Source organism: Toxotes jaculatrix, chromosome 5, assembly GCF_017976425.1.
Source record: "Toxotes jaculatrix isolate fToxJac2 chromosome 5, fToxJac2.pri, whole genome shotgun sequence".
Classification (NCBI taxonomy): domain Eukaryota; kingdom Metazoa; phylum Chordata; class Actinopteri; family Toxotidae; genus Toxotes; species Toxotes jaculatrix.
The window spans coordinates 21,021,022-21,035,870 of record NC_054398.1 but is presented as its reverse complement, the minus strand read 5'-3'; the positions used below and the strand labels follow the sequence as shown (position 1 = coordinate 21,035,870).

Genomic DNA, 14,849 nt, shown 5'->3' with positions numbered 1-14,849 from the left:
GTATTTTATAATTCTAAAAATAATAATCTATATAATCTTGACCTGAAAGACCTCGTAAATCCTGTTCGTCGTCCTGACTGTAGGTGGCGCTGTGGTATGAGTAGGAGGGGAGGGAGTCGCATGTGAGTCATTCAAGCAACGCTTCTCCCCTCAGCCTGTTGTTGTCTGACTGTGACTTTATGTGTGTGTGTGTGTTTTGTGTCTTTTCGCTGTGATTGGATCATACACCGGCGCCTGGTGGAGTGGCATTATTAACACAAACATAAGACGGCGCATGCATATACACACATACACACACACACACACACACACACACACACGCAGCCACCCTGAAAGATGTCTGGGACGTTTGCGACCTTGCAGTCCGCAAAAATGAAAAAGGACGAATCTTTCCTCGGGAAATTAGGAGGAACCCTGGTGCGGAAGAAAAAGTCTAAAGAAGGTGAGTCATGTAGGCTATATGATGTTTCGTTTTTTTTCTCTTGTTGTTTTTCTTGATATTGTGCTATAATGAAAGGCCTCCATGTGATTCATCTTGCTCTGTTTCTGTCCATGGTGCTGCAATCACATGATGCGCTATTAAAGTATTCTCCTCCGGGACAACACCGGCGTCTTAATCACGAACTGTACACATGATTTACAGCGTGTATACAGAGGTTTTCAGTGTGCCCCTGACACTCACTTTAAATTAAATTAATGATTTTGTGTTTCTTTGGTAAAATATTCCAGTTTGGCTCAATGTTAGTAAGTCATAGTGTAACAGACTCGCAGTTTTTGAGCTCCAGTGTGGTTTTGATTTAGTTTTTATACTTGTTTAAAGCTCAGAACTGCTTGTAAGTGATTGAGAGGCCAGACAAAGCCTCACAGCAACTCCACTGGCATTTAACATGAGGTAATAAACATAAATAGATCACACAGCCAGTGGCTGGTGACAGGAATGAAGATAAAGGTGTAAGAGGATTACAGTACTGGCTGTATGTTAGACACCAAAACACCAACTTATTTCTCTGGTTTTCCAGTGGTAGACCAAACTATTTTCTGACCTTCCCACATGCCAGTCACTGTCTGGTAAAACAGACAGCTGCAAGGCTTAACGCCTCAGTGTGTGTATGTGTGTGTGTTTTGTGTGTGTGCTCTCAGCCATGTGTTTGCAATCTCCATTAAAGGAGGGCCACCAGCAGGAGGACAGTGTTATTCTAATTGTTTGGGAGCCTCATGAAATTCCATACTTCACCTCAAAACGTCAGAGGCTTCCACTCATTTTTCACTGGTAGCCTGTTGTAACCTTTTTAAATTTTGAAAAGTTTAACCTGTGTTGATTGCTGAGATAATCTGTGTTCAGCTTGTTTTAAACTGCAACTGAGACCCAACATTTCATGATGAAGCTTTATGAGAGCCACAGCATGATGTGATGATTTTAATTGATGTATTAATCGTCTATTTAGTCCATTTATTAAGCAAAACCTCTGCTTCCAGTTTCTCAAATGTGTGCATTTGTTGCTTTATATCTGTGTAAATTTAATACACTTCCTTTTTAGATTCTTGGTTAGATAAAAAAAAAGCGGTTTGTCGCCATGGTCTTTAGGCAATCAGCTATGTTCTATGGGAACTATGAGCATTTTTAATTGAACTCAGTGATAAACAGTAAAAAATAAACCAGAGTGCTCTGGTATAGATAATACTGTTGTGACAGAGTGGAATCAGGTGCTTTTTCTAACAATAAAGACACATTAATACTATAAAGGAGTAGATATCAAGCAGAATATCACAGATCACAGCCCAGGCAATGAGCTGATAAGGTGATAGCTGAGGGGTGGAGTCCTGGTGTAATGAGGGAACTGAAATAACTGGCTTCTTAATCTACACCAATTTTTTTTCAGTGGTTTGACAAAAAAAAATGTAATGTTTCAATCATTCTGTCAAACAAAATATTACAGTGTTCCTGATCCAGCTTCTCACATGTGAGGATTTGCTGCTTTTCTGTGTCATATAAATGAGTTATCAAGTATCTTTGGAATTTAGCACGTTGGTTGCACAACACAAGCAGTTTGTGCTAACCTTTATCAAATGATACCAGCATTAAAAAAAATTTATTGTTCCTCTATTTTTTAACCACAGGTTACAGACAAAGACCCCCTGTGGTCCCCAGACCTTAATTTTGCCAACATATGGCTCTAAGTCATTGCTGCTAGTAATGAATTCTGCAGTGTGGACAGAAGGGAATCCCTCATGGCCACACTGCCCCTATGTGGTCAAAGTGGATTAAAGCTCAGATGAGACAGGTCAGTTTAAAGGGAGACGATCTTAATAATGTCTGCATTAGAGAACAGTATGTGAGGCCACAAGCTGAGCTCCAGAAGCAACACACAGCTTGCGGCCTCACATGTTGCTGCTGTTGTGGTTTCTGTTACTTTTGGGTGTGGTGCTTTCTGTTCTTTAAGGGGAACTCCCAACGTAGATGAGCTGGAAAAATTGCTTCACTTATGCTGAATAATCGTTAACAGTATAATTGGACGGTTCCTCTTAGAAAGGGACTTACATTTTGTTAAATTGTGCTGACACACCTAAGCAACCACACATACACATTTTAGTGCAGTATTAAACAAGCCGTCCTCTTCCACCCTGTTGTAACAGAAATGGGATGGAAAATGTTGTTTAGGGATTTTTGGCAAGATAGTAAAGAAGATTCCTGTATTTGCAGACCGAGTTTTTAAAGACACTGTTATGTGTCTGGCTCTGTATCTGCTGATAAACTGAAAGGAAGTATGCATTTCTCTGACAAGCCAAAAGTCACTTTGTCAGCAACAGGCAGCTGTAATAAAAACAGTTTAGTGAAGGAAAAAAAAAAGCAAGTTTGTGCTATGGACGGAGAGGACGAGCATGATGTCACATCCTTTCCATGTTATCTTTGTGTGAAGAGCATTTACGCTCTGAAAATACAAATTAGGACTAAAATGCAAAAGCTCTAAGATGGATGCAGGTAATAGTAAGTCACCGGTCATCATCGGTTTATTTTTGCTATTTCTTTTTTTATTCACTTTACCTACTTATTTTATTGATGCTACTTCGACCTTACTATCAGAAAGAGGTGGAAAGAAATTGAGTTCATTATGCATTAATGAATGTAGTACAATATATATATTTTTATGCTAGTTCTTTGCTTCATTTGTTCTATACTGTGCAATACTGGTGTTTTAAGAATTTATCTTGCTGTGAATGCATGTTCATGCAAAAACAAATAGTTATAACATTTTCAGTTTGCTGGTAAGTTTTATGAACTTGACAGTTATGCTATTATTAGCAGTCATTAACCTGGAAATTCACTGATACTTAGAGGGTATTAGAGTAGGCATACGCAAAATAGGTATAGTTACTGTTTTGAGCAAATATTCAAATAGTCATCACACTGTCATATCAAGTCATGTCAGTTTTACTTTTATTAGAACCTCATCAATACACCGTGCAGGCTGATACAGCCACTGATATTAGCTTATTAGGTCATTGGGTCATTGCCTCAATAGTCCTGTATGTTAGAGCTCTGAGGAAGGCACATGGCTGAAACATGTCAGTCAATGTCAATAAAATGTAAAGCTCTACAGTCATTCTTTGCTTTGGTGGTGTTCCACCTTTTTTCTATTCCCTCTTCCAGGATATGCAGTGGGTGTTCAGAGTGGACAGAGGCAGCAGTAGTAGAATTACAATATGGAGAAAACACATTAGTAAACATGCTGTTATATTAAATGAATATTAGGTGTAATAGATTAAACAGTTTCAACTGTCATGGTTAATATCAGCTGAGGGCCTCCTGTGGAACATACCCAGTGACACTGTCATCTCCTGGCTGCTGTTACTCACCGGTGCCTGTGTTGGTGTAAATAACCAGAGCTATATTTATGGTCCAGTCTGTCTTCTCCATACTGCTGCTTTATTTATATCTTCCCCCTGTGCCACAGTAACCCCCCCCCCACCCCCACCCACGGGAGCAGTGGAACCAAACGACACGAGGTCGATCTCAATCTGTTGTTTATGATGCCGACTGATTGTACATTGAAGATTTTTCCTCTAAGTCAGAAAGAAATCTCACCACATGTTGTTACTACTGTCTCAACAAGCCACTGTGTGCTTTTACACGATGGTTTGTAAAACCACTGAGGAGCTTTTTACATGAAAATTATGCAGTGAAGCCGGCATAAGATAAATGTTCTTCACTGCAGGCTTTGGTTTGTATTGAATTAGTGTAATTCTGTTAACAGGAATACAGCCAGAGGTTGATTGATTATCCGCTGCAGCAAAACATGTTAAAGGCTCCATTCGCATGCTCATTGAGAGAGTTGTTCACTGAAACAGGTCTATTCTCTAATAGTGGTGGGAATTTACTTGATTGCATCTGATTTGAACAGTGAGTTATGATTGTTAAGGCAGCAGCAAAACCAGAAACAGGCATTGTTGCTCTTTTCAGGGTTAAAACACCATGCTGCGTTCATACTACACATACAGTAAATTAATGGATATCTAGTCAACTCTATACCTGTCACAGGTCAGTGAAATCTGTCCTGTGCTCACATCCCAGAGGTTTACTAGTGTGTTACAGTAGTGTGGCTTTGGTGGCTTATGTCCAGTGTCATATCTCTTTCCTGTCACACACACACACACACACAGAGATACGTACAACACAAACCTCTCAGCGTCTCCGGTAACTGGACTGCAGAGGTGGGGTGGAGGGTTGTGACAGAAATAAACACGTGATGACGCCCCTTCCACTGTCCAGTCCCACCGACTGCGATTCACACACACTCACGCAAACACCCACTGACCATACATACACCTCATTTTCTACCTTCACTCGCTACCATCGGGGCGGGGGGGAATCCGGAGCTTTATAGCAGAGATATGGCGGGACTGCTGTGTGGGACCAAGAGAAAGAAACAAGGTAATTTGGTTGTAATGTTTTGGCTTTGAGGAACTTGGATGTGGAAATGAGGAACCAGGACCTGTTACCTTAGCACTCTGTGGGTTAGAATATGCCGGTTGTTATGAGAATTCAACAAGATGGAAGTATTGGTCACTGTACAGTTTGTACTTAACATTAGTATTTTTCTTTCCTCACCATTCTGCGTAAATCTGCTGTAGTAAGTGAATCATGTTGTATAATTTTACCATTTTAACACAGGTTTTACTTGATTGTGAAGTACCAACGCTCTGTCCGGCCCAGTAGAAAGCAGCAGTAATGCAGTCAATGGACACAGGCGGGGGAATCAGCACAATTATGATGAAATGCAGCAAGCCTGCTCTGTAATTACAAAGCAAACTGCTGATCTGTTGTGAGATCCTTGGCTCGAGCCGGCTTTCAGCTCTTATGAGATGCTTGAATCAGATAATAAATCTGTGGGGACTCCTCCTCCCAGGGTAATTCTGTATATCCTCTCTCTCTTTTAAGTTAAAGACACAGTTTTTGACTTTGTTTCATCATATTCTCAATTAGAAAAATCAATTTAGCATGTTTTTAATTAAAAAAAAAAAACAAAAACCAAAGAACTCGAGTGCTGCTATTTTTACCCATTGCATCCTCACCTCGCTTCTTCTCACATTCTTTTATAAATAGCAGGGTCAATCAAATGACAGATTTGAGGCCAAATTGTGACTGTGGTCCAGTTTGTTGCAGGTCTTACAAACTGAAGTGGGGGAAGATAAAAGTAATGTGGCCATTAGGGGATGAAAGCCTTCAAATCCCTGGAGTATCTCTCCAGCCAGAAGCGAAAGCATCTCAGCAGAAACTGACCTTGTTCGAAGCTTCACTCAGTGTGAAGTCTGTCTTGACTCTTTTTAATCACCTTAAATGAACCAGTTTCAGACTAAATTCCAGCCACACTTGAAGTGCATATCGTATGTTTACGCTGGGGGAAAAAAAGACAAAAATGACCTGTAAAGTGCCAAGATACACTCCCATGATTTGAGTGTTGAGTAAGATGCACAGACACTGCTGCATCCTTAATGCAATCTGTAGTGGAAAGGAAAGAGCCTCACATAGCTGGAGGAAAAGTGAGGAAGTGACAAACGTGTGACAGCTCTGCAAGCTTCTCAGAATCAACACATAGTCTGTATGTATGATAACTATAGTTATCATATAGGAAGAGTAAGTAAAACCTCCCCACTGCATTGGGAAAATAATTGGAGCAGAAGTATAAAGTACAAATAATCCCGAACTGCACTTTAGTAAATGTACTTAGTTTCAACCACTGTTTGGAAGAAAACAAAATGACTGAAAGAAAGTCATGTGAAAGAAAAGTGTCTAAAGATTTTGTGCCTACAGATTCCCATTGAACTATTGTAACCTATTGTAATTGTCATTTTGCTCAAATCAGACTGTTACTGATGCTAAATATAGAAAGGTGGTGTTTGAATGATTCAGGTAGTGCCTGTGGAGGAGGAACAGGTTTATAAATTAACATGACATTTTCCTCACTGGCGTTTTTTTTAAGTTGATTTTGCACTGACACAGTTGCCACTGGCACTGATAAACATAAAGATTTGCTTTCTTATTCTTTCTTTCTTTCTTTCTTTCTGTTGACAGTCTTTGCGTCTTTATCTGCTCATCTCATTGTCTCTATATACTCAGAGTATAGATAAACACATTATTTTATATTATCTTAAACTGTTCATCATGAGCCAGATTTTTGTGTGTGTTGTTTTTGTCTGTTTAGTGAGTGATCTCCACGAGGAGGGTAAGAATGCCATCAACGCTCCCATGCTCCCCACAGGGATGGACATCCATCCAGAGGACACACTGCTGGGTATATATACACACACAAGAAACACATATACACAAGTGAAGAACATTTTGTTTAGAACTCTTAACCACATCTCATATGCTAAAATATTAATATTGCCAAAATGTGTAAAATGTTTGTTTTAATTCATAACAGGGCATCGGATTGTTTTTTACAGCTGAGGTTACTGAGGTCATGTAACACATGACAAATGGGGACTTTGGAGGAGCAGGAAATGAAAGTGGGTGGGGTGGAGACTCAGTGGGTGGTGTCTTCAGTCACCGTGTGAATCACTGTTGATGTGAGGTTGACAGGAACATTGTGTATTTGTTTATGTGGCTGTAGGTTTGTATTTATGAGAGACAAAATAATATATGTGTCCAAGTATGGGGATAAATGAGCAGGAAATTAAACAGTAAATCTGAGTTTCACTATAAACCTCTTCTCACATGTCCACCGACTGTTCTAATCTTCTCTCACCTCACCCTCATCAGAGGAGAACGCTGAGAGGATCATGTTGGATCCAACATCACGGGAAAATCTTAAATTTAAAGATCTTCTGAAGGTAGTCTGGGATTACATTTTTGTGCACAAACATCATAATATCTTTGGTCTAATCAGAGCAGTAAAAATACAAATAAATGTGTACACAGGAGGAAAAGGTTTTGTTCTATTTTAATGTGTGTCCAGGTCCTGATTGACTGGATCAACAGTGAGTTGGAAGAAGAGAGAATCATAGTCAAAAACCTGGAGGAGGACTGTTACGATGGTCAAGTGCTCCAGAAGTTATTTGGTGAGAAACAAATTTCTTTGGCATCACAGGTCTCACAACATCTTTATCCATGTAAGCTTCTGTTGGCCAAAATATGAAACTACAACATAAAGTCACTTGAGCAACAAGCTGCACCATCCCATCAGAAAAAAAAAACAGTTACACCATCAATAATTCATGGTGTAGTCGATCGGTTGGTGCAGCCATGTGACTCTAGTACAAAGATGCTGTTGGTTCATACTGTGAGTTTGATATGTAACGAAGATGGATGAAACTCAGTGCTGACAGTGAGCAGTAATTCCATGCTTTTCTTTTGTAAGATTTCATTTTCCTACCGATTTGTTAACCTGCTGTGCACGAGACACATTGCATATGTTTCAGAAGTGTCAAGAACAACAATTAAAGCACACAGCAGGAAACATTCTATTCAGAGATTTGTGATTTCTTGTTTTCTGTTAAAGCCCTTTTTAGTTTTCACACATGTTTGTCACTTTTGCACCTTATGTGCCTGTTCTGTTCTGTTTTTATGAGTGCTGCTGGTTCCCTTTTTAAAAAATAATATTTAAACCCACGCACTTGAGATAAGCCTCCAAAATCCTTTCCCTTAGAGCAGAAAAGTCCTTTTATACAAGTCATCTTTGTTGTCTGCAGCCACCAAATTTGTACATTTTCAAGATCATCATCATGTCCTTGTTTTCCAAAGAACATAGCCCACAGTGATACAGGCAGGAAAAAAATAAATGTTTCTGTCATTTGAAGCACTGTTTTAACTTTGGTCTTTTATGTAAATGCAGGTCTTTGGATTTTTACTGTCAGCAAGTATTCAAAATTCTCCTCTGCGCTTGGATTGAACTTTCGCGTGTGGTTGAGCTGACATTATTGTATGTCCTCTGTCTCGCCTTTTGTTGACAGAAAAGTTGGCGGGTAGGAAGCTGAACGTGGCTGAGGTCACCCAGTCAGAGATCGGCCAGAAGCAGAAGCTTCAGACGGTTTTGGAGGCCGTTAACGAACTGCTGAGACCTCATGGTTGGACCATCGAGTGGAGTGTAGACTGTGAGTTTTGCATTGCCTTAGAATGGGTCAAGCTTCAAAAATCCTGGATTTTGCCTTTCCCATAATACAGCTCCACAGCTCTCCATAGATTCCACCAGCGGCATTTTACAGCTGTTGTCATTGGCTGAATAGAGTTGAGAAGTGAGAGAGTTCACTGGGTGTTTTTCTCTATTCTGTATTCTCATTTCACATTTCACCTAACACAGTAACACGGACTCTCACAAATAATGTAACGACCCTTTAATTCCAGATTTGTTTCTGAGAAATCATGTTTTGTACGTCATTTTAAATACCCATGATGCTTAGGGTGCCAAAGCTATGGGTAAGAGATGAGAATCCAGCTGTATTTTCAGGTTTCTCAATAAAGTGTAATCTCTTTTGGCTATCTTCTCCCATTTTTCAACTCTTTAGTGCTCTTTGTGACAGGCATTCTGAACTTCATGTGTAAAATTGGTGGAATCTCCCTTTAACACATGATTAATTCTCTTAAATTTGCATTACAAATGGTGATTATTCAGTCCTGAGCACAGTTCTGAGCAACTCTACAAACATAATGATTTCCCACAAGAGCTAATGCCAGACTTACATTAATTCATGCTTCATTATTTTCTCTTCAAAGAGCACCAACAGTTACCTTTCATCTTTAGGAACTTGCTCACATCATTACTTTAGCTTGCTGTGTGAAAGAGCTGACAGTCGACTCTTATGATTTACCGTTGCAGCTATCCATTCAAAGAACTTGGTGGCTATTGTCTATCTGCTGGTGGCTCTCGCTATGCACTTCCAGGCCCCCATCAGACTCCCAGAGCACGTCTCGGTACAGGTGGTGGTGGTCAAGGTAAAGTGTCCCATCAAAATCTAACAGGAGTGGCAGCCATCATCATTATGTGCAATGATGTAGGGTACAGAGATGTTTTTATTTATTTATTAGATTTTTATATAACCTGTATTTAGCCAGGAAAGCCTCACTGAGCTTAAAAGTCTTTTTTAAGAGGGTCAAACAACATAATCCAAATTTACTAATGTCACTACAACTACTACTTTTATTTTTCATTTGAGCAGAAGCGGGAGGGCATCCTACAGACTGCTCTAGTGACCAAAGAGCTGACGAGCACCACAGAGTAAGAGCTGATATAGTTTTCTTTACACATGGTCCTCCTCACTTTTCAAAGTCGTTATTATGTATAGTGTTAATAATATTTACTGTACTATTAAGTCTTAGGAGCCTTGAAGATGCTGCTGATAGACTGCAAAATTAAATCTTCTTTTTAATATTCTGTCTCATTTTTTTGTTCTTCAGAATGATGATGGGGAGATTTGGTGAGTCCCAGCCACAGACATTATCTTTTTCATTTTACAGTATTATAGAAATGTCCCTTTAGTTTTATTGTTTCTTTGTCTATCTGCTTAAAGGACTAGTTCTGCATTTTTGGAAATATGCTTTTTTTGGTTTCTCTCTTTGAGAGTTTGATCAATACCACTCATGTCTTTACAATTAATATGACGCCAGCAGCCTGTTAGCTTAGGTTGGCACAGAGACAGGCTGAAACAACAACTTGTCGTTTTTATCCTTTGGTTTTGTGCGAATTATACAAACACGTTGTAACATGTTCATTCGTGAGCTTTAAAGGTGTTGGCACACAGGTTTTTTCTTTACCCCAGGACAGACCCGGGTCAGAGCTTTATGCTAAGCTAAGGTCGCCACCTGCTGGTTGTCGGCTTATACTTGCAGGATAGACATGAGTGGTGCCAATCTGTTTATCTTTATGACACCTTCGACATTTCCAAAAATGTCAAACTCTTCCTTCATGCTTTCATGACCTTCAAATCCTTGCTTCTTTACAACAGAGAGGGATGCGTTTGACACTTTGCTGGATCACGCACCTGACAAGCTCAACGTGGTGAAAACGGTAAAAGACCTCTTCTTTGCGTGATAATGAATAGTATAGTCACTTTGAGTGAAATTCGAGTTTTTTAAAATTATACTTTAAAATGGATTTTATCCTATTCTGTTTGTCTTGTTACCAGTCGCTCATCACTTTTGTGAACAAACACCTGAACAAGCTGAACCTGGAAGTGACTGAGCTGGAATCTCAGGTACAAGATTTAAAGACTCATATTTTTATCCTCTCACCTTCCTTTTATTTGCATGTCTGGTTCTCAGATTTTAATTTTCAGATAGTTTCTTTATAGATTGCACTGTATATGTCTGGTATCTCTATATGTGTGTGTCCAGTTCGCTGATGGAGTGTACCTGATATTGCTGATGGGGCTGCTTGAAGACTACTTTGTCCCTCTGTACAACTTCTTCCTCACCCCTGAGAGCTTTGAGCAGAAGGTGATTTTGCGGTGAAATGTGTCAGACAAATGTGTCAGATGAATTTTAGCAATTTAGCAGTAAATTAAACTTATACTTTGTTTCCCCTCAGGTCCACAATGTGGCGTTTGCCTTTGAGCTGATGCAGGATGGAGGCCTGAAGAAACCCAAAGCCAGGCCAGAAGGTATTTTATAGACAGAGATATATTACATTATTACAAGATCAGATAAAAGACATAAAATGTGAATTTTCCAGAGGAGCTTTATATGGAGCCTGACTGAGGTTATGAGTCTCTTGTACTGACAGAGGGCTGTTAAAAAAGTCACTGAATGGTTGATGACCTACAGTAGCAGTCATGTTAAAGGTTGTCCAGTAGATGGAAACCTTGCCTTACCTTTAAACTCTAATACTGGATGGATGGTGCTGAGTTCAGTCAGCCGTGAGCTCCACTCCAGCTGGTACCTTTTTAAAACAGCTTACACATAAAGAATCAGAAAATGACTCACTGGTTTCATGTTGTATTTTTCTATTGGTTGAGATTATTACTGGTTAAAAATAATTTCTTACTTTTTCACAATTCAGTGTTTTTTCTTAGAGACTTGCATGTTATAGTTATTCATTGAAAGTGATTTTTTTTTGTTGTGTAACTTAAACAGAACTGTTCAAATTCAGTATTATCACTGCACATCTAAGTTTAGAGCCGTAAATACCTGCTCAAACATCTCAGGACACTATAGTTAAGCATTTCTTTTGAACTCTACAGTATTTTACTCACTTACTATACTACTATATACTTGTATAATTGTCAGAGCTACTTCACATTACTTTTTATGCTTTGCCTCTCTATTTTAATCCATGAAAACAACCAAAATTTGTTGACATTGCATTATTTTCAATATGAAGCACATATTGCTCCATGTTGAATATTGTAAATAATACATACCTTTGCTTTTGCTCTTTTTTAAAAAATGTACCTTTATTTATTATTTAAATGTTCCTATTCTTAAAACATGTCTGTGTATTTTTGTCTGTGTATTTTTCTTTATTTCATTATACTATTAAGCTATACACAATCTTTGGTGATGGCAACCAAGTGTTTCCCTACACAATGCACTGTCTATGATTATTTATGTGATAAATATATCTCTAAATATTGAACTAGTATAAATTACGGTAGATTTTAAGCACGTGCAAATACTGTCTCACTCCACGCTTTATTTATGCAAATGCTTTTTCCCCTCTTTAAAACATTTTCCTGCCTAAGCCAAAACATCAACTACTAAACAACTTGCAATCACTAGGTGCAATTTTTGCAGTACTTGAAGTCATTATAGCTGTAATCTTCACGGCTGCATAGCTCTACCTCTTGTACAGTATATGTGTTGGGATTAGCTTTGGGTTTGTGCACATCTGCAGGTTCATTACAAATGAAAGCAGAGATCCCAAAGCCGTTAATGATAACAACACTGTCACCCCAGCTAACAGGGAAACGTAGATGATAAGAAGCTTAAGTCATGCAAGTTTAAATGGTGACACAATGGCACTGCTTTAACAAATGGTGTCTGGTCTGAAAATAGACCTAGTTGAAATTATGAAGAGAAATTACAATAAGCAAATTAGCACTTATGTAGAACACCATGGTGCTGAGAGAGAACAGAAAGTTTTTTTATGCCTGGATCTCTCCTGGTAAAAAGTAATACATCATATGATACTCATTTGCAAATTCTTGGGAGCTATTTTGAGCTCCATTTAGTTTCCAAAATTACAAATAACAATTTGTTGGAAAGTAGTCCAACTGCAAACATAGAAGAGGCTCCTTTGCATTGATATGATTTTTGTTTTGTGCCTCAGTCTTCCAAGGACCCAATTTTTGTACATGTCAAAGGTCTTAATATTCTTCCTGAAACTTCTCACAGCAGTTCTAGTTTGGCAAACTCTAATGACCTCTGCTTTGTCTCAATTTTTGTTTTACAGATGTTGTCAACCTGAACCTCAAGTCCACCCTCAGAGTTCTCTACAACCTTTTCACCAACTACAAAAACTCAGAGTGAACTTTTCCAGTTTCATCCTCGGATATCACTCTGATATCCTGTGCCTGTGCGGATATTATGCTTTACAGTCTGGACACTGGAGGAGACCAACTGGGACTGAAAGTCATTACGTGGGACTTAAAAAAAGACCCAGAGGGAGTAGCCTGAAAAAGGCTCTGAATGTTAGTGTTTAATCTTCCCTAAATGTCAGTATTTATTTATTCCTTTCTTGAATGTTAAAGTCAGGAAACGCTGCAACCTTTATCCCTGCATTTGAATACACAGCCATCACAGGAAAAATGTATGAGAGCAGAAATCTTAAAACTGGAAAACATTTGTGTCAAACTCAGTTGCTTATCCTCCAGATTATTTAAGAAAGTTGAAAATGCTGTTACATATTATATAGCATCAAAAACACCTTGTATAAATATTAAAAGAATAGTTTGACATTATGGGAAATATGCTTATGCACTTTATTGCCGAGGGGCTTATCAATACAACCAGCAGTCAGTTATCTTACTTAGCTACTACCATTAATCTGGCTCTGTTCCAAGGTAACAAAACCTTCCTAACACGCTATATCTCATTTGTTTAATTTATATAATTTATATTTATACAAATAGTTTGACAGTTTGGGAAATACACATATTTGCATTCTTGCTGGGAGGACTGATACCACTCATGTTGATATGGCAGATATAAGCTATAGTTTGTTAGCTTAGCTTAGCACAAAGACTGGAAGCAGGGAAACAGCAAATGTGGCTCTGTTCAAAGGTAGCAAAAGTTCACTTATCTACCAAACTAGTATAAAAATAGTGAAATAGTATAAAAAAATGCTGGTTTATGAAAATGATGAGTAGCAGTGTTCGGTTGGATCACTGGACAATTTAACTCTCAGCACCAAAGTAGTTAAGCATATTTCTCAAAATGGTGAACTATTCCTTTAAAAAACTTGAATATGTTGTGTATTATATATTATATATTATCTAGTACCTGAAAATGCTTTGGATATTGCTACTATAGGTAGCTAAATATACTATAATCATTTTTCTTAACAGCTGAAGGAACTGTGAACGGTTCTTGTTTACTCTGAACTATGCACTCCACCTCTCAAGCCATATTTAAAAGCTGATTCTGTTGCCTTCTGCCTTAAGTGCAGTGTGCTCTTGCCATCCCTGGAGTGCAACAGCCAGAGTATCTTCGTATTGACCAGCCTTTCAGACATGTCCCTGAGGAGGCCTGGACCCACAGTGCCACCTGGAGACCTGCTAAGATGTGCATGCATTTTAGAGCCAGGCTGAATTATTGAGAGATTGGATGAGTCAATCTAGACTGCGCTCGCACTGGATGGCTCACCCCTGTGCGTTTTTTTTTTTATCTTGCCTATCAAGAAATAAATGCCTGGAATCAAAACAGAATGAGAATTTCATTTTATCTCTTACTTGTGTGATAGGTTAGATTTGCTTTGGCTTTTGAGCGAGATTGGCCTTGGAACAGGCAATTCCTGCAATTTGGGTTTAGCTAAAGGAATTATGGGTTTATTTTAGGCCTTTATTTTCTTGTCTCATTCCTTTGTTGCTATGGTAACCTTCCTCATCCCCAAATTGCCCCTTTATATGGCAGATGGGTGGTCCTTTTTCTTTTCTTCAGCAAGGCCGGTGCACATACAGAGCTTGTTGTTTTGTTGTCTCTATCTCTCTTTTTTTCTTTTTGTTGCTGGTGTGTTTGTTGGAGAATGGAGAAGGCTGGAGACCAGATGACGGCAAATTGATCCGGCCGGTCACAGATGGAGATGTGTGAGTCGAGCCTGAGTTGCTCAGGCCTCCAAGTGTCACGTTTCTCTCGGCCCTCCTGAAGTGTGCTTTTGCAAACAATACATTTGTACCCAAGAGTCCTCCTTGTTCTCTTC

The 14,849-nt window shown here is 38.9% G+C and overlaps 1 protein-coding gene across 2 annotated transcripts; it reads left to right on the top strand.

Annotated features, from left to right (window-relative positions):
- The first annotated feature begins 220 nt into the window (after positions 1 to 220).
- parvb (parvin, beta) lies at positions 221 to 14,340 on the top strand. Of its 2 annotated transcripts, none has more exons than XM_041039016.1 (13): positions 221 to 442; positions 6,702 to 6,791; positions 7,262 to 7,332; positions 7,458 to 7,560; positions 8,452 to 8,592; positions 9,315 to 9,430; positions 9,655 to 9,713; positions 9,893 to 9,912; positions 10,441 to 10,502; positions 10,621 to 10,689; positions 10,829 to 10,930; positions 11,022 to 11,094; positions 12,885 to 14,340. In XM_041039016.1, exons 1-13 carry the CDS (start codon positions 337 to 339, stop codon positions 12,959 to 12,961), a joined length of 1,089 nt encoding a protein of 362 aa, XP_040894950.1. In that variant the 5' UTR covers positions 221 to 336; the 3' UTR covers positions 12,962 to 14,340. The 2 variants fall into 2 exon arrangements, with proteins under 2 accessions (XP_040894950.1, XP_040894951.1); XM_041039017.1 differs by lacking the exon at positions 221 to 442 and adding an exon at positions 4,778 to 4,930.
- The last annotated feature ends 509 nt before the right edge of the window (positions 14,341 to 14,849 follow it).

Coding starts and splice junctions, on each gene's coding strand:
- parvb (XM_041039016.1), top strand. CDS start 337: ATGTCTGGGACGTTTGCGACCTTGCAGTCCGCAAAAATGAAAAAGGAC. Junction 6,792..7,261: donor TCCAGAGGACACACTGCTGG/GTATATATACAC, acceptor CACCCTCATCAG/AGGAGAACGCTGAGAGGATC. Junction 9,913..10,440: donor AATGATGATGGGGAGATTTG/GTGAGTCCCAGC, acceptor TCTTTACAACAG/AGAGGGATGCGTTTGACACT.